The sequence below is a fragment of the Rhinoderma darwinii genome, chromosome 3, assembly GCF_050947455.1.
Source record: "Rhinoderma darwinii isolate aRhiDar2 chromosome 3, aRhiDar2.hap1, whole genome shotgun sequence".
NCBI lineage: Eukaryota > Metazoa > Chordata > Amphibia > Anura > Rhinodermatidae > Rhinoderma > Rhinoderma darwinii.
This window is the reverse complement of record NC_134689.1, coordinates 19222723-19236601: the sequence shown is the minus strand read 5'-3', so window position 1 is coordinate 19236601 and position 13879 is coordinate 19222723. Positions and strand designations below refer to the sequence as shown.

The 13879-nt window shown below is 45.5% G+C and overlaps 1 protein-coding gene across 1 annotated transcript in view; it reads left to right on the top strand.

The window, feature by feature from the left end:
- Positions 1 to 2565: 2565 nt before the first annotated feature.
- RIC8B (RIC8 guanine nucleotide exchange factor B) overlaps positions 2566 to 13879 on the top strand; it is a 35276-nt gene continuing 23962 nt past the window's right edge. Inside the window, exon 1 of the mRNA XM_075856073.1 lies at positions 2566 to 2805. Coding sequence (XP_075712188.1) covers positions 2716 to 2805 — 90 coding nt within the window. The 5' untranslated portion in view covers positions 2566 to 2715. The remainder of the gene's footprint in view (positions 2806 to 13879) is intronic.

Genomic DNA, 13879 nt, shown 5'->3' with positions numbered 1-13879 from the left:
TACAAAGTAAGGCCTTAGGGCTCTTCCGCACATAGTGGAATTGCTGCATATTTTCAGTCCGGGATTGCGGATGGAAAATACGCAGCAGAATACAGCAGCAGCAAAGTGGGTGAGATTCAACAAATCTCATCCACGTGCTGCGTAAAATTTCTGAGCAGTAATTCACCTGCAGTGCGTATATTTTGTACCGCAGAATGTCAATTCCTGATGCGGAAAGTGGACTGAATTGCTGCGTTTTTCAGGAGATATCACCATCCCCCAACATTGAGAAAACACAATTTTCTGCAGCAATTCCGTTACATGTGGACAAGTCCTTATAAGTCTGCGCTCCAGGATTCAATTCTGGATTTTGCTCTAAAAATTCAGAACAAGATCTAAGGCCGGGTTCCCATAGGTCGGATACGCTGCATAAAAACTACGCAGCACCTTCCAACAAAATTTCCGCTGTGGAAAGCAGAACTGGGAGAAAAAGTAAGGCCTCATTCACACGACAGGGTTTCCCGTCCGGGTGCCGGCCGTTCATAAATCGGCCGGCACCCGGCTGCATTAGGAATAATAGACCCCTAATGGGGCTATTCACACGACCGATTTTTTGACGGCCGGGAAAACCGACCGTCAAAAAATAGGACATGCTCTATTTTCGGCAGGGTACCCGGCCCCCATAGAAGTCTATGGGGCCGGGTAATACACGGCCATCACGGGAATGTGTCCCGAGTGATGGCCGGGTTTTCCGTGGCTTGCGCTCTATCTCCTCCTCCTCCTCAAAGCGCAGAGTGCATGTGAGGAGGAGGAGTTGATGCCATTCGGACGAATGGCTACGCTGTACACTGTGTGGCAGAGCCGGGGTGTACAGCAGGTGGAGGGAGCGCTGCGCTGGCTCCCTTCCCCTGCTTGTTAAAAGCGCCCTGGCCCGGCGACACCTTCCATGGCGCCGCTAGCAGCTGCTGCTGTTGCGGCTGCTACTACTGTAGCGACGCCACTATAGCAGAGCAGGGAGGTATCTCCCCGCTCTGCTATGTGCTAGCCGCACTTTAGCTCCTTGAAGGAGCGGAATCCCCGTGTTTTCGGGGATTCCGCTCCTGGACAGAGCGCTTGATGTCTCTGTCCATATCTGGGCAGTGACATCAGGGGAAACTCCTGAAGCGGAATCCCCGAACACATGAGGATTCCCCTTCAGGAGTTGCCGCTGATGTCACTGTCCAGATCTGCCCGGCCCGGATGCAAAACTTTATGCAAAATGGCCGATTTTACCGGCCGACACTCGGGCTCGGGCGGGACCCGGTCGTGTGAATCCCGCCTAAAACCTCCATACTGACCCCCTCTCTCTTCTCTGCGCGTAGTCCGGCCTTCTACAAAGCCGTTGCATGCCATGAGACACTACAGTCTGTGATTGGCTGCAGCGGTCACATGGGATGAAACATCATCTCAGGAGGCCGGACTGCAGGAAGAAGGAGGGCGTTCTGGGTAAGTATAATTTTTTTTTTACAGAGTTGTGATTTTTGCGGCGTAAATTGCTGCAATTCCGCTGCAAAAATCGCAACACTTGGCTTTCTGCTGCGGGTTTTGCATCCCCATTGAATTCAATGGGGAAAACCCGCAACAGAAAATCAAGAAAAACGCAGAATTGACATGCTGCGGAATTAGATTTACCGCACCGCAGGTCAATTTATTAACGTTCACGCTGCATTTTTTTTTCCCTGCAGCGTGGGCATAAGACTTTCTAAATCTCATCCACTTTGCTGCTACTGTAAATGCTGCCGAATTTCCACACAGAAATCCATCGCAGAAATTTGGCCTTATGGTGCCTGTACACGCAGCTGTAATGTGCTGCATGGCCAAGAATGGCACTGCAAAGGATCGGTGGGGGTCCCCCCAGTGGTTGGATCCCCACCAATCAACAGAACGGGGGTCCAGAGTCCCCTGAACAAATGGAGCGGCGGTCGCGCATGTGTGCTGCTGCTCCATTCATTCTCTATGGGACTGCCGGAGATAGCCAAGTTCGAACTGTTGATTATGGCCATTTCGGCTGACCATTGTTTGAAAATTATATGTGAACGATAGTTCGCGATGGCCGACGGCAGACTACTGTCTGCAAAAAATGTTATCAGTCAGTTAAGATTTTTTTGTCCGTGGTCGGCTGAAAATACAATTGCATGGCAATACGATGCTTAGCCACTTTGCGCAAACCCAGCCCTGACTACATGATCGGCGAGTTTAGTCTGGTATGTTGCTGGTAGGATCGGTTCTGCCCTATCAAAATCTGTTTGAAGAAGAAAAAAAAAACTATGGACAAATTTTTTATACCTTGTACTAATCAATAACTGCTCTTTTATACTTATGTACAGCCACTGATAGCACCATTTTTACATAAACCCAATGGAAATCGAACTTCAAAAACATGGCCGCCTCCGTAAATGCCGACAAAACACCCTTTATGTTCCTGATGTTCAAGGCGCATGCGCATTCTTATTAACGCATCCTTCCTTCACTCAAGCATCGCAAACTAGCGCGAGACAAGTTATGTCCAGCAGGGTTGGCTGCGCTCCGTATGAATGATCATCCTGGTTGCGACTGCGCACTCCGCCCATACAGAATCAAGCTAGGTAGAACGGTGACGGGCAGGTCAGTGTGAGACGGCACATGCGCAGATAGGGTGGCTTTGTGAGTATGCAAAGAAAAGGGTTTTGCGTCTAGTTTATATCTTTCTGCTCAGACATGGACCTGGACCTGGACACGGTGCTGGGGAGAGTCAGGCTGGGGAACCATGCGGAGACCGAATCAGCCCTGAAGAATTACAATGACCAGGTAACGCAATACCCTGCATTGTGTGCGATTCTATCATTACATTGTGTACACTGAACATGGCTGCAATGTGGTCACTGAGCATCAGGCTGTATATTGTCTAGCTGCCTACTGCTTTTTGGATTTTTACTCCTGTAATAATATAATATGCTTTATTTCTATGGCAACTACGTATTTCTCCATGCTTTGCATGCAGCAGACAGACATTGATTGAAATGTTTCCTGGTTATGTAGCACTGACGCATTCTGCAGCACGGTACGTAGGAAAAAGACCGTCGTTAGGCTGCGGCTGGTCGATTGCTACGTCTCCTCCAGGTTAGGGCTACGCGGCGACTTGTGGCCATGCAAAATAATATCGTAATGTTGCTAAAATCGCAACCGGTAGTGAATGTGGATGCGGTGAAATCCAGCAGGTTTCGATTTCTGCTGACTGTTGTGCAATGCAACTGCATTCACCATCATTAGTTGCGATGCAGCGTTGTGATCGGACGCCGGCCAGCAAACCGTAGCGTTAGGCGTTCTCGTAGGTGCAATTATAATGGTGGTTTTTATGCATGGTGAAAGTTCACAAAATGTTGTATGGGGGAGAAAAGGGGCAACTAAAGTCTTGTGCAGTTTATATGTGCAAGTTTTTTTAATTAGGGACCGTCGTAACGTGTCTGTGTGCTGCCCTGCGCGGCGCCTGCTTGGCGTCAGGAGGGGGTTATAATTGAGACTTTGGACATCGGGGCTATAGTCGCCATTCTTGTACACGTCAAAACTAGTCCGAGGAGAGGTCTACATCAACCAATTTAGTTGCTTCCTAGGTTTTTAAAGGGCCGCGTTGTGTGGACGCAGTACACACTGGGGGAAATATATCAACCTTTCTACACCAGTTTTCTGGAAAAGAGGCGCGTTGCTGAACAAAAGGGGAAGGGGCCACCAAGGCCTGACAAATTTACTATAATTTAGGCCAAAAAACTGGCAGGTATTATTATAGTGGAGATCTATGCCGGCTGGTGGAGATCTTACTCTGTATGGCGTAGCACGGTAGAGGTCCGTGCTGGGCCCCGTTCGATGTTTCCTCCGATTAGACGACTACTCCTGCTTTCCCCATCGAACAATAAATAAAAAATATTCTCGTTGCTCTGCTTCTACCCTCTGGTTCCGCTGGTTTCTTCAGCGTGCCGCTGCTCATACGAGGGTCTGACGCGGTTCGCCTCTAAAATATGTTCTCTTACTCCAACAATTAGTTTATTAAGACTGGCATATGAAACGCTAGTCAAAAAAAACAACTGGTGGGATTGGGGTAGCCCCTGATCTTGGCCGCCTAAAGGAAATTTTCCAGATTTTTAAGGGTGATGGCCTATCCTTAGGGTAATACATCAATGTGTGACGGGTAAGGGTCTAACCACCATGATTGCCTGTGATCAGCAGTATGAAGGGGCTGTGCCGTTTGCTTGAAAACCCCTTTGATAGCTGGAGGCCTAAAGCTGGCCCTACACTTTACATAGCTGAACGTTTGTATGGCCGACAGCTATTCCTCCTGGCTGCATCATACACGTGCGCTTGGCGGAGCACGCATGTATTTTCAGTAGGGAGAAAGCTTCTCTACTAATAAACCTGGATCGGGCATGTGGAAATTCAACAGTCTGATCCTTCTCCCCCTGACATCAGCCGTCGGGGCACCGCCATACAAACTGGATGGTCGTCTGGCCCTGCCGAAATTGGAGGATGCGGCCGATTTTACATCTAATTGCCCGTTCGTATTAAAGTTATGTTGGTGGAATCCGCCAACAATCTGTATACGAGAATGGCATGCTGGATTTTTTCCAATTCAGAATTTTTTTTATTGATTTTAATACAAACATTTATCAAGACATTCAGAGAAAATGTGTCCTCATAATAAAAAGAACATTACAAATATGGCACAGCCCCAACAGAAGGATAGACATCACATCCTATGAAGAGCACACGGTACACCAGGCTTCTGAGTAATCCTACCTGGAAGGAACATTGCTTAAAAGTAAAGCAATCGAATCCTACAATAATTAATCGACTTCCTACACATCCTAAAATGCGCTGGCTACATCACGTGAGCACAAACACAGGAAGCGATGACCCCTCAAAGTAGACACAAGAAAGAAAGAAAAGGGTGGATAGAATAAGAGACACACAAAGGCAAGGGAAAGACAGGGAAAGTTCATGGTGAACCTGGACTCCAGTTCCGGAAAAGCATGGGCAAATAAGAATAAGAAAAAGCAGCTATGCACCTCCTGATAAATACCTGGGAGGAGCAAGCAAACCCCCCCCCCCCCCGCACCTGTTCACAGTCCCCTCTCAGATGAAGTCTCATGGGTAATGATGGGTACTGAGTCCCGAGCCACTGCACTACGGTATGTGGGAGAAGAGAGAAACAGAAGCCATTGAGACCAAGTGTCCGTATATCGTGTAGAGGCAGTCGGGGATTGAGCCAGGAGGAGTTCCATACGCTGTATCAGGGCAACCTCCTGAAACCATTCATCCAACAGTGGGGGAACTGCCGTTTTCCATTTGCGGGGGATAACCGATTTGGCCGCCTGAAGGAGGTGTCTAAGCAGGGAGCGTTTGAAAAACTGAGTAGTGGCATTGGGAACATAAACAAAAGGGCCGCCTCGGGAGAACTAGGGTCCGGGACCCCAGAGACTTCCAGTATTATTTTAAGTACTGCCTCCCAAAAACTCCGCAAGGAGGGGCAACTCCACCAAATATGAGACATAGCTCGCCCCACATCGCCAACACGTGTCAGGTACAGACGGGTACCACTTATGTAGGGCAGAAGGGACCCAATACCACCTAGAGATAATTTTGTAGCTAGTTTCCTGGGCTCGTATCGCTATCAAGTCTTTCTGGGACAGGTAGAAAGATCACCTCCATTGTCCGTCCGCAAATGTCATGTTCAATTCTGTCTCCCAAGCCTTGCAGAAGGATGGGAGATGAGGGGATCGCTGGGCAAGGAGTAATTTATAGTGTGTGGAAATGGCAAGTGCAGGGGACCGGGTGGAAACACATAATCGTTCAAAATCTACGGTCGGTGGAGGTGAGCCCGACGCTTAGTCGCATCTATAGAAATGTTGTAACTGGGAGTATTGAAATATAACGCGGCGAAGGCGTTTCAGCAGGGCAGACAATGGTTAATGGGAGTAAAGAAGAGTCGGATAGGACCTGAGTGAAGTACATGGGATTGATGGAAGACCTACCTAGGAAGGAGAGACATGCCTCCCCAGCAGGAAATGCTGGGTTATCAGTAATAGGGGTGAGTGGTCCCAGTGGGTCCACGAGCGAGCCCCCTCTCCCAGAGGAGCACAGCGCCCGGTGGGTATGGAAAAGGAGTCAGGTCTCGGTCTGTTTCCAGGTAGGGTACATGGTAAAGGAGATAGGGTACGGGTACAGAGCTATTGGACTAACCGAACCCAGAGTTTAGAGTCCTGATTATGGAAGAAGTCGAGGACGTGGGCATGAGTCGACGCCATATAATAAAGATGACAGTCCGGCAGACCAACCCCACCCGCGTCCCTGGAGCGAGTAAGGATTGTCCTATTCAGGCGGGGACGACCCGTTGGCCAGATGAAGGATCCAAAGCACTGTTGGATACGTAGCCAATAAGAGGGAGGGATGGAAAAAGGGATCGGCATGCTGGATTTTAACATGCTCGATCCTGCTACTAGAAGTGTCCGGCAACACGTCGTCTGCTCTTGCTCTTAAATAGGGCTAATCGCAGCTCCTTATCAGATAGCGAGGACCTATCCTACCAGTATACCATCACTTCATATGGTGGCAAAACCATCTTACGTGTATATATTTTTTCTCCTAAAACTCAGACTAGGTTGACATCAGTCGTCCTCTCCTGATCGGTATATCTTCTTACGTTCTTGTATATTTAATGAGGTGGCGTATCCCATATCTATGAGGAAACCAACTTACGCTAAAGTATCAATATACACGTACATGATTCAGGTGCATTTCTAAAAGAAACTTGAAGCCCTGGATATCTCTAACTAGTTGGATATCCTCTGTAAATGACCTAAGCTACTCGTGCCAATAGGATCTGAGGTGTAATTGGTATATTATCTGGTCTGTAGCCCTCTAAACATGGTAAAGGGGCAGATGACTTAGCTTAAAGGGTACTTCTGACCCCAACCTGTATTCTAGTCCAGAGCTGAATTCACCATTCTGAATGCTTCAGTGGTGAAATCTCCCAGCATTACTCCGTGTCAACACAGAGCTTGCTCATGTGATTTTCTAATAGGAAGAGTAGTCTTTATACCGGCACTGTACAGTAATATGATAGAGGAGAAAATAACTGTCCCACTGCACACTGGGGTGTGTCTGTCTACAAGCTTGTTGACTGTTTCCAATGATAACCAGCAGAATTGTGATCGCAGCTCCGTAGCCCGGATGTATTCAGAGTTGCTCAACTGTTTATGTAGACTACATACAAACTGGTGGTCAAAGGGGAAAATGGGCTTCCCGATATTTTCAGCTTTTGTGTGTGGAGGGGTGCGTATTTTTACAATTGTTATAATTTCCTCTTTTCATAGATGAATTTCACTGCACAGCTAATGTGGTATTGGAAGAATTCATTGAATCAATCGCTCGCATTTCTCTTTAGTGTTTCTTCTTCTGAGGGATCATTTCCTTCAAACCTAGACATGCAAATGTTTTGATGTCCTCCTCTGTGCTTGTATACAAATAGCCGCGTTCCAGGAAGCTTCCTATACAACTACTATATACCGGTCCTACCCCACCAGTTCAGCTACATCCACTTTTGTCAGCAAGTTTTCGTTGGGTTCTTGATGAAACCTTTTTTTTCTCCTCCATAAAGAATTTCTTCCATTCATAACATAAGCCACAACGCCCTGCCCGATCCCTTGTACGATGGATACCCCTGGAGCGCTACAGACCACATTAACTTGCAACGGGGTCCATCAGATTTCGGTAGGGTTTCTGTCGTTTTACCCTAAAGATTTCTTCCTGTCAAGTTTACTGGGGTTGCTGACCGGCTCTGATGGCTGTGTGAATATAGCGTAAAGGCCTCATGCTCATAACCATATTTTTGCAGCCGCAGTTTGCGGACCGCAAATCTGAACCGTAAACTATAATTTTACGGTACAGATTTGTAGATTCACCGATACTGGCGAGTCTGGATGACACACGGATACACAATCCAGTCGTTTGCTTGAGACCTAAGTTGGGTGGCACCCAACATAATCATGGTAGTCCAGTACCCCAATAAAACCAACATTAATTACCAGCTTGAACTAATAAATAAACACACAACGCTATACTTTTGGCAGCGATGTTTGTTTATTAAGGATAGCCGATAAAAAAAAAAAAAAAAAAGTCCACCCATCAGTAGGGAGACTACACGCGTCTAATAAATATCGTGACAAACCGGGAATAAAACAGAGTGCGCTGCCGCTGGTCTTCAGGCTCTTAAACTGCCCTGACAACAAAAGTTTAAATACTCCCATTTTTTCCGCCATTCAGACAAGCCGACCAATCAGCTGTTGTCACTAAGGGCTCATTCAGACGAGCGTATATGTATTGTGTGTGATGGCCGTTAAAACTCATGTACTTCAACGGGGCGTGTGAGGGGTCCATGAATAAATAGGTCTGAATATAGCCTTCGGCTCATGGGAGAGGGAAGATTAACCATTACCTGCTCATGCCAAAGCACAGCTGACACAAATATGACCTTTCAATCAGGTAAAAACCACAAACGAAAAAAAGGGGGTGGGGTGGGTTGACATATACAGGTCAAAACCAAGTATCAAATACTAACAAATTGAATAATGAACTGAATTAAAATTTTGGAAATCAAGAGGGATCGGACAACTGCCCCCCAATCTAATCGCTCGCCCCCAGAATGGACTCCTGCACACAGGACGGAAATGCTGCAGAATTCCATCCAGTGATTCCTCAACCTAATACAGTAGCGGCAAAGTGGAGGATATTTGAATAAATCTCATCTAAGCGCCGCAGAAGGAAGTCGCAGTAAACACTTGCGGAAATTGACCTGCAGTGCGCATTCTTAATCGGCAGCATGTCGTCGTTTTTATCTTACATAAACGCTGCAGAATTTCTGCACGGCGATTCCACAGCGCTTCAATCCTGTGTGCCTTACAGTTGCCGCAGCAGTGTCTAAAATCCTGAAGGACAAATATGATGCGAGGATAGGTCAGGGCTGGGCAATTAATCGAAATTCAGCGCAATTAATTGACGTCTTGCGAAGTTTGGTTTTATCAATTATTTTCTCCTGGTTTAAACTGTATCTGCGTCTTCAGGACGCAGATACAGTTGAATCCAATGGTAGGGCAGGGAGCCGTAAGCTAATGCAAAGACCGTGGGCAAGACTCCATGAAAAACGCTCGGAAACGAGCGCTCTGGGTTTTTCTGCCTCCCATTGACTCAATGGGAGGCAGAGGCGGGAACCGTGGCAAAAAAAGAAGTGGCCAAAACCACTCAGGGGTAAAAGTGGCTCTTCCTCCCATTTCAGGGTTTGTTTGCTTTTTGTTTTTTTTCTTTTTGTTTTGATTCAGACTCGGGTTCCACGGCAAAATCAGCATAAAAAAAACTGATCTGACACTTAAGGAGGTCCTCCACACTGATATCCTACTCTGGTGGACTTGGCGTGAACAACATTGTCGCCTTCTTATTTACATGGGTGTCATATTATGCTTCACTTGCTGCAGGGGAAATTTCTGGCCACCTCCAGCGATCACGGCTGATAGCCAGAGGTTTGATAAGCTGGGCCTTGTTTCCCATAGCAACCTATCAGAGGCTTCCATTTTTTAGTCTCCTCTGAAAAATGAAAGCTGCCCTGTGATTGGTTTCTATGGGCAACACAACCAGTTTTTCCTGTTAGAAAGTTTTAATAAAGGAAGCCCAATGTGCGACTCAATGGGTCTATAGGCTGTAACTTTACACAGACTCCTGTTTCTGTAATCGCTTCGTTTTTCAAACTGGAACAGTTCAGTTATGGCCTTGAACGTATCTCTCGTCTGTCCTTAACGGACCACAGTGACCCGTACAATTCAATAGGGCCGTTCACACACCCGATTTTTTTTTTTTTTATTTGTCTTTTTTTAATTTTTGTTTTTCACGTAGTGTCCGTTTCAAAACTCATAGAAAGTCAATATTTGCCGAACAGACGTGCGCAATAAAGCCAATGGGTGCGTGGGGAAAAAAAAAGGATAGCACACCAATAATAACCAGGTTTTTCACTGATCAGTTGCTAATAAAAGTGAAACCAGGAACTGCTTGCAGAGGAAAAACGGATGAGAAACTGATGTCGCATGGATACTCGTATACGTTAAAAGCCGTCAGTTTTATATGGCTGCAAATCAGACATGCTTGTGTGACTATGGCTGGGAAATCCAATTCACCTCCCAGTCCTCCAACCACTGTCAGCGGCATATAGGCCTTTTTTACAGCAGCCTGTGTTCTGTGAAGAGAGGCTGTTGTAATGCCACGGGCGCGTTGTAATAGACTCTCTTCTCCCCCCATTCACAGAATATTCTGAGCTGCACAAGAATCGTATATTGGCCAATGGCAGGAATTCACGAAAACAACCCCTTTTTAGGAAGAAGCTGATCGACGCGGGCCCGTCATTCAAATTATTGGACATCAATGTAGATTGGGTCTGGAGCAGCGGACCCCCTCTTTGATGTCCATATGCCCTAATAGGGCATATGGATAAGAGTTCTCAATTTGAGACTACCCCTTTTAATGGATACTTGCGTATGGGAATTCAGGAATCCTATGAAGTGTGGATTCACCATGACTGAGCATTTAAATGCCTCGTAGCTAATAACACATGTAAAGAGGCTCCGTCACCAGATTATAAGCGCCCTATCTCCTACATAATCTGATCGGCCCTGTAATAACAGTGGTCTCATAAAGTATACGGGCAGGGGTTATCTTGAGTGGACAACCCCTCTAAGCATACTTGCCAACAGTCTTGATTTTTGGTGGGACATTCCCGTGAAAAATACAACAAAAGGGGTGTTTTCAAAATAAATAAATAATTTAAAAAAATTGCACAAAAGGGTTGTCCAGCTTCAGCAAATTTAATGTTTGTATAAATAAGTAATATAATTTTCCAATATTTATTCCTCACCGGTTGGAGGATCTCTGCTTGTTCAGTAGGAACATTCATTTTTTTTTTCCAGTGGATAGAACTCAGTCCATGGTCATGTGATGGACACACGTGCACAGTTCTATACTGTAACAGTAAATGTATCAGTTTTCTTCTAATGTGTCCATCACATGACCATGGACAGAATTTTATCCACTGGAAGTAAACAATGAATGTTCCTATTGAATGACAACAAGCAGAGATCTTAAAAAAACGCAATGAAAAAATACAAAAAGTATATTGAAAAATTGTGTAACTTTGTTATACAAAAAATAACATTTGTTTTCTGACCCCAGACAATCTTTTTAAATGTCCTGATTTCAATGTTAAGTATTCCTTTAGGCATTTCGCTGGTAAGACTATTTTGGTACGCCGGCCTCTACGTCGCACCTGCTTCCTACAGTTAGTGATAGAATACTTTACTTTACCGCTGTACTAGTCGATCATTGTATGATCGCAGTATGTTGGTTCTGAGCTCACGCTACATCAGCAGCTTTTGGCTTCTTCATTTCTTTAGTTTTCAATAAACTCCTTCCTCCGTGGAAAGCATTAGAAATCCACGTCACGGCTGCTTTGCAGAGAAGTGTTTGATCTGTGGCAAATGACGTACTTTGTGATCTTTGAGCCCAGCCTAAACTGAGAAGCTGCGTGAGACAGACTGGCTACCGCCATTAAATCTGTTCATTTATTAATGACTTTTATTATACGTTTAGCTGCATTTACCTTGTTAAAAAAAATTATGTTTAATCCAAATTAAAAGGTGATAAATATTTCAGGAGGAACTGAAACGCGTTGCTGTATTATGATACTGGACTATACAATGGACTCTGCAGGAAGGATTCTTCTGTATAAATAAATAAACGGGACAAGTTTCGCACTTAATGAGAGAGAACTTGGCGCTGGGATGGGCTTTGGCTTGGCCAAGTTGTATTTAACTGTCCGCAAATTATTTTTTTTTCCTGTTTTGAATACATTGTGGTATTAGATCATGTTGCTGGAATTTTACATTGATTTTGTGGGATTGCAAGATAAAATTCACGGTTTGCTTAGCAGTGCCTATTTTTATTTTATTTTTTTCCCCGGTTGTTGCCTAGAAACCGGAAAGGCAAGAAATGTGTGACAACGCTGGTGCACCTACCGCTGGCCATAGACCTAATATTTTTCCCCTTGTTAGAAAGTGTTCCAGTCCTTTTTATTTTTGGGAGATGGATGCTCCATCAGGAAATGTGTGAAAATTGGATTCCCGATTTTAGTCAATATTTTGCCCCTTTAACCTAGGAGCCATAGCCTCCCATATAAAAAAAATTAGTAGTAAACTGGTCATCAGGATTTATCCCACCAAATATGGCCGCACCAACGCTGTAGATTGTGTCAAGACCTTTCTAAACTTATGCCTGTTTTCCCCACAAGCGCGGCGTTAATTCAGCTCCGTGTCGGGAGTTTTCATATGTTCACACGTACAAGTAAAAACGTCTGAAAATTACAGAGTTTTTCTCGGAGAAAACTCCCTCTGATTTCCAGCCGTTTTTGAATCCGAAAATTTTTTGGGAGTTGTTTTCGGAGCTGATTTTCCATTGACAAGGAGAAACCTCTCTAGAAGTGACACGCTCCTTTTTTACAAAGCGTTTTTTTTTTGTTTTTTTTTAAACAGCGGTGTAAAAACCCCTCCCCATCTAAACTAAACGCTGGATTTCCCATTGAATTTACTGGTCAGATGTTTGTAGGCATTTAGCGATCGTTCTTCGAGACGTTTACGGCCAGAAATACATCTGAGAACTTGGCGAGTGAACGTACCCTTAGCCATAGGCTCCCTGTTTGGTGCCCTTTGTATTGTACCGTATTACAGAATAATTATGCCCTAGAAGCAATGCTTCTAGGGTAGCAGATCTCTGTACCTTGGTTTCGGAAGATATATATATATTTTTTTTCATCTTACCAACTCCATTAAGATTAATGAGGGAAAAATCTCAGTCCTGTATTCAGAATGATTGTTTAAACGAGAGATCTGTTCTGATGGTTTGTTCTTTAATACGGGTAGTCGCTCCCCCCCCCCATCTATCAGAGGTCTGTCCTGTTGACTGATTCCCTTTTTGAATGGATGCCATAAGGACTTTCTTTTGGCATTCATCAGATCAAAGGGAGCCCTAGGCCCCATGCACACGTACGTAAAAACGCCTGTAATTACGGGCCCATAGACTTCTATTGGCCACGGGTACCTTCCCGTTTGCTTACGGGAAGGTGCCTGTGCTATTGAAAAATATAGAACATGTCCTATTTCTGGCCGTAATAACGGCACGGGCAGGCCCATAGAAGTCTATGGGGCTCCTGTAATTACGGGTGACTACGTGTGTGCACCCGTAATTACGGGAGCGTTGCTAGGCGACGTCAGTAAATAGTCACTGTCCAGGGTGCTGAAAGAGTTAAACGATCGGCAGTAACTCTTCCAGCACCCTGGACAGTGACTACCCATCCACAATATAGATCAACCTGTAAAAAAAAATAGAAGTTCATACTTACCCAGAACTCCCTGCTTCTTCCTCCAGTTTGGCCTCCCGGGATGATGTTTCAGCCCATGTGACCGCTGCAGCCAGTCACAGGCCAATCACAGGCTGCAGCGGTCACATGGACTGCCGCGTCATCCAGGGAGGTCGGGCTGGATGTCAAGAGAGGGACGCGTCACCAAGACAACGGCCGGTAAGTATGAAATTCTTTTAATTTTATTACGGAAAGGGCTGTCCCTTCTCTCTATCCTGCACTGATAGAGAGAAGGGCTGCCGATTAGTGCAGTGCAATTTTGCAGCGAAAACGTGCCCGTAAATACTGGTGCAATACGGGTCGAATACGTGTGACCAAGGACCCGTATTTACGAGAGAACAAAAATACGTTCGTGTGCATGAGGCCTTAGGATATGTTTTGGCT